Source organism: Euwallacea similis, chromosome 2 (assembly GCF_039881205.1).
Source record: "Euwallacea similis isolate ESF13 chromosome 2, ESF131.1, whole genome shotgun sequence".
Lineage (NCBI taxonomy): Eukaryota > Metazoa > Arthropoda > Insecta > Coleoptera > Curculionidae > Euwallacea > Euwallacea similis.
The window spans coordinates 1,452,018-1,460,991 of NC_089610.1; the positions used below are offsets into that span (position 1 = coordinate 1,452,018).

The 8,974-nt window shown below is 34.5% G+C and overlaps 1 protein-coding gene across 1 annotated transcript; it reads right to left on the reverse strand.

The window, feature by feature from the left end:
- Positions 1-894: 894 nt before the first annotated feature.
- Positions 895-8,883, reverse strand: LOC136419370 (Fanconi anemia group D2 protein-like). The gene is made up of 8 exons (XM_066405652.1): positions 8,441-8,883; positions 4,037-7,730; positions 3,131-3,153; positions 3,023-3,079; positions 2,643-2,800; positions 2,340-2,585; positions 2,170-2,285; positions 895-2,010 (listed from the first exon to the last, which is right to left on the reverse strand). Exons 1-8 carry the CDS (start codon positions 8,773-8,775, stop codon positions 1,165-1,167), a joined length of 5,475 nt encoding a protein of 1,824 aa, XP_066261749.1. The 5' UTR covers positions 8,776-8,883; the 3' UTR covers positions 895-1,164.
- Positions 8,884-8,974: the final 91 nt, after the last annotated feature.

Here is an 8,974-nt window from a genome sequence, read left to right on the forward strand (position 1 = left end):
TTAGATGTCACCGTGTCAACTGATACAAAAAGTAATAAGATTTTCTTCTTTCTTTAAAAATCTTAATTTTCAAGGGAAATTTGTACATTTAGGTATAGGAAAGTATAATAGTTTTCGATCGGTAATATTTCAATCTGATAGTTGGAGTAATAAAATATAGGGTGTTCTTTTTAAATTAAGCAAGTTAATACCCTTCAAAGTAAGTACATTTTTCAATTTATTTTTTGGACACACTGTATAAGATATCTAAATTTTCATGACTGGCATGAAATGCCTCATGTCTAAGGCTTTATGTAAATTTCGGCTTATCCCAGTTTAAACTTCCTTTAAAGCAGTTTTTAAATTTGCACTACATTTTTACAAAATCTCAATTATTTCAAAATCCTTAAGGTTTAGGGTAGGTAAACCTTTATCAGACTTACATTTATTTATCTCAAGGAATCTAAAATGGTACTAGTTGTGTGTGTGTTCCATTTAAAAAAACATAACTTTGATATTTTTCACTTATTTACAACCCCCTGTATAAAAGTAAAATAATTTTAGAATGTATCTCTATATGAGTTCTATACATCGCATAAAGAAAAATTCGAAATATTAAATACTTTAGCCGCAATATTCCGTGTAACATGACGTGAATAACCCTGTATATAAATATATCTTCCTTGCCGTAGTTGCATATAAATGGCACGGTGGCATGGTTAAATTTTTTTAATGAAATGGTGAAGACGCAATAAGCTCAGTAAAAATCGTTAAGAAACGATTTTTACTCTTTTAGTTGCATAATTTTTTGGAAGTTTATATTATGAATTTGTTAATGTTGTTATGTTCGTATAAAAATCTTTTATCGCCCACTTGCAGTTATGTGCTTTTTGACGCTTGCTAGTAGGAAATATAAAAACATTTATTAAAAAAATACCTTCCCTTGCCGTATTGAAAACCAACAAAATTAACAATTTGATATCTATAATACTAATTATAACAATAATTAACTAGAATACAACATTATATTGAATTAACTATTAAAGTTTTTATTGGACGTACCAAATTAAGTATCTCGAACCGAATTTAATCTGCTAATAACCCCCAATTTTGTAAATTAACAGCTACTTTAAATCCCTAAAATTTTTTTAAAAATTATAACACTATCAAACTTGCATTTCCTATTCATAGTTTGCTCTGCGTACGATAGAAACTAGTACCTTGAGTTTCTTTCAAACCTTTATGGAAATGTCTTCGTCCGTCCACGTACAACATGGCTTCATAATACGTCTGCGGTATCACTTCTGGAACTATGTCCGGGGCTTCCAAAGTAAAATGAAAGGCGTTGGTGGTGGAGGTCAAACCAGAAAGCGGATTGTACACTTGAGCAAACACTGTGGTTTGTATGAAGTTCTTTCGACTGTAAACCACTGTTGCGTGCATTTGAATTAAAGAATTCACTGCAATTGGGCTTCTGAATTGAATATCGCTCATGCTCCTGGTTCTAGGCCTATATTTGCAAAACATATAACTGGCAATCCAACTTAACTCCGTCGCCTGTCTCAAAATAAATCCGCCAAACACAGTGTTATGTAGATTACGATCTTCTGGTTGCGCTAAAATTACATTTGATACTTTGGTGCTCTGCATCCAAACGCAATGAGGTGGCAAAATCCGTGTTGACATGCTAATATCTGAAGGATCAGTCGTTTTGATATATAAATCATGCAGCACTTTTTGCTCATCTGGAGGAGGAACATGTTTGGATACGTGCTTGGAACCAATATCCAGACGTCGCTTCTTCCGGTCTTCGCCTCCAGATAGAATAATCTTTTCTCGTTCATTTGCAGGTTCTATGGAATTAACTAGAGAAGCATATGAGTTTGTTGGATCTCTAGCTGCTAAGAGGAACAAGGCTCTGGTAATGCGATTCCACTGTCCATGGTCGAACTGTTCCAGCCATACTGCCACTTCGAGGGTAGATCTACTTGACCAGCTTACATGTCCAGAGATTTTTATGTCTTTGTTAGGCTGAAAAGAAAATTAAGGGTCAAAAGCTACCCATTTATACCCTTTTAAAGTTAAAGGGTATACATAAGTATTGTGAATAAGGAATTGTCTTTTAAAGAACAAAAATAGAGCCTATATGAGATCAAAATTCCAAAAAAAAATATACAACAATATACTTACTTTTGGCATGTACTCAGTAAACTCAATTCTGTCTACCAACACTGTAACCAAAGTTTGAGGAAAATTAGTCCCTTTTGGAAGTGCAGGATTAACAATATGTTTTTGAGCTACAATAACTAAAATCCCATATATTATAATTCTGAAATAAACAGGAAATCAGTAAAACTTACCAGTAAAAATATCCATATCTTCCACTAATCTCCCAACTCGCACAGACCCAAGAAAAGTAGTGTACTTTTCCTGTAGTGCTACGTCTTCTGACAATGGAATGATGGCTTCAATATAGCTGTCTTCCATGGATCTTTTAGGCAATTCTTCCTGAGATTTTGGAAGATATTTAGTTAAGTGTCCTCGATCCATTGAATATGGTTTGAATGGATGGTTAACTCCCATTTCTTTGGCTAACGTCAGTTTCACTATTAATCAACATTCTTTACAACTCTGTGAATTAAATACACCTAACAAATGCTTACATTCACTTAAAGTGACTTTAATGTCAACAGGTGCAGTGGTTTCATTCTTCTCAGTAGGGGATGATACTTGAGTGAATTGATACCCAGTAAGAGGCAGGCCATCATGCAAGAAACTCATTGTCCTTTTTATTTTCTGTCCATTTGAAACACTAAATTTACTGCTAGAAAGTTATGTAATGATTGCCTCAATATTATTAATTAAATCTATTTCCCAAATGTGATTGATTTTAAAGGTTTTAATCATTGACAGGAGGTTGCTCTTTGACCAGTGTAATACCAACGATAAGGCTCAAGGCTAGATCCGAAGGTCAAGTAATCAACAATTAACAATTATTGATTATCACTGACTTAGTTCTGTAGTAAATGCTAGGAATACTTACATTGAAATTACACTAGTAATAGTAAACTTTCTTGGGAGGAAGACAAGTAGTGACATTCTATAAAAACTCAAGGCTGAGTGCTATTGCAAATTTCTGTGGATCTTTTACCTCCTTTCAATGATACCGTTGGACTATAAAACGATTAATTAAATAATTCAAGTTTTACACATTTTGCAGACTTTTTCTGAAGCAAAAAATAACCATTTTTTTGAAAGATGTGATGCAATGTCAGCATAGTCAAGGCCATATAGTAGCGGGCCTATTAGGTTTGGGTCAAAGTCCAAAGGGCACCTCCTTTATTAATATTTTGTTTTTAAACATAATTAATTACTGTAATTAATAAAATCTACCTAGGTCGCAAACTTGGCTCTCTCAAGTTCAATCATGTATCCAAACCATGCTTAACCAAACAGTTGGATGTATTCATTCATTAAGGGAATTGTTCATTATTAGATTGCTTGTCTTTAGTTAGGTTTCAGTAGAAAATAGAAATTCAATGATTTAATTGGAATTCCTATTATTTTTATGCTTTTATGACTGAAAATGAGAGTTTTAGCAATTGACCTTTTCAAAATATAAACAAATAACAGCTGATAGTGACAAGTGTTTGATTGGTTTGTTGCCAAAATTTCAAACGTTGTCATCGTTTTAAATTTAACAAGCCGCGATGCCAAATGTGACAACAAAGGCTACGAAGGCACCATTTTCTTGTATAATTTCAATGAATTTCTGAACTTTGGCATATTTTGCATTAAAAATCAAATGAGCGATACGACATAAATAAAAAATACGCTTAGATACATGATTATTTTGATAAGACTCTTCGTCACAGAAACAAAGAACTCAAACCTGACTACACAAATGTATCGGCCTAAAAGGCTCCCGGGAATTTGAAATAAAAGACATCCGTAACAAATGTACAAAAGTATAATTCAAAAATTTTATAAAAACTTGACTAAATATGTATAAAAACTATCTAAACACAACAAAGATTAAAAAGTAGTCTTATTAAGCATAGTCTTCTGAACCATCAAACACTTCGCTTTCAGCAGAATCACTATCTGACTGAGTATTATTTATAATAATCCCGTCATCATCATCATCACTAGGCAGCTGCAGATTTTCCTCGCCCTCCTCAGTAGCACTGGACGAAACCTCTGTGCTTTGTGTTAAAATAACCTGCCTATCTATATCTTTATTCCGTAAGTTGCCCAACCAAAAACCAGAAGCACAATTATTAGCCACTAAAGCTGCTTTAACCCTGTATATAATAGACTCTATTGTTTGCTTAAACGACGGAATATGGGGCAATATACTCGTATCTTTGGTGAGTTTGGACTGACAACAAAGATGATGAAGAAATCTGGTAGTTGTCTGAATTGTTCTGAAGACTTTACACACCTCAGTTGGACTGCTTTTGAATAAAATTTCCATCATTGGAATCCCATCTGTTAAGAAGATCTTCAGAATGCTTATAGTCTTCTTCAGGAAGCAGGCTAAATTTGTGCGGTTGTTTAGGGCTTTGGCGATGGTCATGAGGTTGGTTAAAGTGCCGGAGACTGTGAGCCATAAACAGAGGTGCTCTAAGTTAGTTAAAGCCTGGATTTCGTTTTTCACTGCATCTAGTTGGGCATTGCACATTCCTAAATAAAACACATGAAAGTTCTTGTTGTCTATCGCAGGAAATAAAGATAAAGATCCATCTTTCGCTTCAAGATATGCAATGTCTTCAGTTAAACTCTCTATTAGCTCAGCAATTTTCTCCACCTTAACGTCTTTTAGAAAAGCTCTTACTATGACGTCAAGGCTTCTGTTGAATTGTTGTCCATGATCAAGTTTCCCAATGAAATCGTACCATCGTCTCTTGAGAAAGCTTTCAGCTAAAAACGATAACTTCTTCTTTATTTCTTCAGTAGGTATTGTAAGAGAATGAAGGGCTTCTATGGTGTTTACCAGACTTACTGCATGAGACAAATGCAGGCAATGCTCATCGTATTGAGCGATTTTAACGGTGAAATCTATAATCAGTCTGTTAATCGAGATGACGATTTGACTATTGTTAGCTTCTCTAGTGGACTTCAGGATATCTTTCAACAAACTACTTCCGGTGGTATGTTGAAAGCCTGGCCATTGAAAGATCAAACTATAGGATTGGAGAATATTCCCAAAGCAAGTTTTAATTTCATTTGCCTCCTCAGTATAACGAATTTCTTCAGGTTCTTTCAAGAGCTCGCCGATTTTGTTGGCGATAATGTCGAGGAAATTGCTCAAATATCGGACAATGTGCACACAATCTTGAATTAGGTGCTCTGGGTTCACTTCATTTAAATGGGAAAGACCTGACTCTTTTTTATTTTGAGTTAATGTGATCAGCTTTGAAATGAAGTCAGCTAAAATAAACTTCACTTGTTGAAGATTCAGCGTAAGCTTCGGTGCACTTAGTCTTTGATTGTTAAAGCTTAAAGGGTATTTTATTAGTCGTATTATGTCCGTATCCATTACCCTGAATTGAATCGAAATAACCTTTTTATTTAAGCTTAATGGGCTTTTTGTCTTAGGTGCAGTAACCTCCAGGGTATTCACACTTGCATTTAAAGTATCATTTGCTACCATGGAATTCGATCGAAATTTTTTCTTAGGATTTTTCAACTCTCCTCTCGGTGGAGGTTGCTTTTTAATACTCTGGTCCGAGTACAACTGATTTTTAGGCAAATTATGTCCTGGAACCCGCTGCAAAAACACCACTAATTTATCCTCAACTTCAATCAAATTATCCAGTCGCTGGATCACTTTTTCCTTTATGGAAACATGCTTTTGAGTAACGAAAGCGTTGATAATCTCCCGAAACCAATTGACACAATGAAACAAGCAATCGCAGACTTGCTTTATTTCATCGACATCCAAATCGTTAGGATCATCTACATCAGGAAGCAATACCCCACAGCCTAATAAGGAGTCTATCTCAGACAGGTGTTCATGCTGCCTGAAATGGAGCAGCCTCAATACGCGAAAATATGGAGCTAACATTAACACTTTAAAACTTTTGTCACTCACTGTGTACCCAGCAATGTTAACTGCAAAATTCTCCTTGGTTTCTTCAGGCTTATTCAACACGTACTGTACTGAGAATTTTAAATCGCTGGTAGTTTCTGGAATAGACTTGGTGAGAAAGATATTCTGGAAATCGTGTTCGATCTTATTGTACAGCCAATAATGGAAATATTTATCAAATGCCTGATTGCTTGCTAAAATTGAAGCTAACTGGTCATAGTAGAGACACAATAAATCAGGATTATCTCCTGAGGCACTCATGACAAGCTCTAATAGTTCTGAACTGAATTTGGGTGCTCCACAAAGCTCGTTTTTTAAAGAATCATTTATCAAAACATCTTGCTCACCGTCTACTGATATACAATGCTTCACCATCACAATGGCACCAACAATACCTATGTGTTTAATGCACCTTTCAGAGCGGGATAATAATTTCCTAATAATAATACAAATTTGATCTTTAAAACCTGTGAAGCCATGAGAAGCCATGCTCCCGCACAGCAAATAACATAGAATTTCAAAGACAATTTTCACATCTTTCAAGTCAAAAGTGTCCAGTTTTTCAAGTAGCTGCATCAACAATGCCACATGGGTGCCAACTTTATCAGGGTTTGTCATTTCTAGCGACAAAATCAGTTTCAGAACTGTGTTAATGGTGAAATGATCATTAGTCCCAGTTAAAGTTATCAAGTTTTGCAGTATTTCCCCTCGATATACTGTCTGTGTGTATCTGTTATTGAAGAGAAGGTCAAATAAAGACATAGCAAACTTGGCTACAATAGAATCCTTTGAAAACCTCAACAGATAGCATCCGATTTGAATCACATCGCTCATATAGTCATTCAGAAATTGTTGCGTCATGTGTTTGTCAAAAACCTTTTCCAGTAGGTTCACTTTAAATAACCCTTGAGAGACGCGTTTTCTGAATATGGCCTCAATTATCTTTTTCCGGCCTTCAAATACATGATGTAACATTACAATTATAAGAAAATCAATAGGTTTATGGTCCGCTGAAGTCCTGCAGTTTGAGATAGTGTTTAGCCATCCTTCAGCTACATGTTTCTGGGCCAATGCAGATGTTTGTAGGTAGTGGAAGATCACAGTTTTATCAGATTCCTTCTCCTTGCTGCTTATCCCAATCATATTATCCAAAGAATTCCTAATTTTCAGCAATGTTGCCACTATATTAGGAGACTTGCAATTATCACTGATGAGAAACTTTATCAAGATCAAATAAACTCGCAGTGAAACCCCTGCAGATATTCGAGCCATAATTTTATTGTTGATTTGTCCCCTCACCTCTGGATCAAAATCTAAGGCGGTTAAACAATTAATTATTGCTCCACATAATTCTTCATTGTTATCAAGAAGCTTAACCAACTGTTTTGAGGCAAAATCGCATTGATTATCAGGAATAACTTCAGGGAGGGCTTCCAGAATTTCCAATTGGCAGGGAAGATTCGCAATTTCCAGAATATCTAATAGGCGCAGTGAAAGTTTTTCCCCACTTTTGATAGTGGGCAGGCATGTAAGGGGTTTCAATAAAGTTCTTAACCAGGCGGTATCATTAGTGGTCTCATCATCAGCAGCAGTGGTTATATGGTCCAAGAGCAACTGAAGAATTTCATCTTGAAGAGCATCAACTCTGATGAAAATCCTGTAATGCAAAACAAAAAAAAAGCTACAAAGACCTTCTGTCTAGATGGAAGTAGATGTCATGTAGTTGCTCTTTAAATTATTATGTTTTCTAAATACATTCGCAAAACAAGATAAGGAGTGTTCTATTTTTTACCATTTTCACATTGTTTCTTTCCTAAATATTTTTCTAGAAAAAACACAGATTTTTTTCCTGAATTATAACCCCAAACCATGCAACCGTGGTAAAAAAAGGGAGATTCTAAAATGTCTACATGATCGAGTAAATTAATATACATTGAACAAAATTTCAATGTTAAAAAGATATATAGAAAATATTTCATGGAAAAACAACTGTTCTGGTAATTATATATGGTATAATAAAACTTCTAAATCTTTAAAAAATAGAATTAAAGAATAATAAAACTATATCAAAAATAGAGAATAACATAAGTCAAATATATGTCACTGTCTTGGACAATAATCACAGAATTAAATCTGGAATAATGTTTGCAATTCATGTTGTTGTTCATTTTACAATAACTTTTTTCTAAATTCTGGAGACTGTGACATATCAATATGGGTTTTTATTTGAGCCTTTAGTAAAGGATGAATATTATTCTCAGTTAGTTTTAATAAAGAATATCATGCAATTGAATCATTCTAACAAGCCCTACTCATGTGTGAGGCTTTATTTCCAAATAAAATAAAAGAAAAAATATACCTATTTACCCAAACAAACTATTTTGATATATTTTAGCTTCACTATCTACTGATTTCTCAAACTCAGTGGGAATAAGAAACTTCTTGAAATGCTTTTCCTTCTGGCACAAGTATTTCAGCCCCGACAAGAACTGTTCAACACAATCTGGTTCTTCATTTTGGAAATACTTGTTCAATTCCCTTACGACAAGGGCCTGCTCCTGTTTCAAAACATGTAGATGGTCGGAATTAAAGGAAAGTTTTACACCAACATCACTTAAAATTTTTTGGAAGTTTTCAGTGCATGGGAGTAAACGGTATTGGGAATTTTTTTGTGAGAAACTTTTAGAAAATATGGATGACATTTTTTCCAGGTAGGTAAAATTATTTTTTAAAATTTTAATTCGGTTTGATGTTTAATTGTTTACATCCATGTTGTTTTTCTGGTCATTAACCTTTTTTGGAATCTTGGCGGCAAATTTAATCTTCAGATATGTCATTTAGAACGTCGCAGTTTTAGTAGTTCTTAACGTGTTCTAGCGCAAACTTGCCAATTGAAATTTC

Bases quoted from the DNA above. Each gene is read 5' to 3' on its own strand.
- LOC136419370 (XM_066405652.1), bottom strand. From the start codon at position 8,775: ATGTCATCCATATTTTCTAAAAGTTTCTCACAAAAAAATTCCCAATAC. The intron at 7,731-8,440 runs GTAAATAGGTAT...TTTGCATTACAG, and splicing joins TATCAAAATAGTTTGTTTGG to GATTTTCATCAGAGTTGATG. The intron at 2,586-2,642 runs GTAAGCATTTGT...GTTGATTAATAG, and splicing joins TAAAGTCACTTTAAGTGAAT to TGAAACTGACGTTAGCCAAA.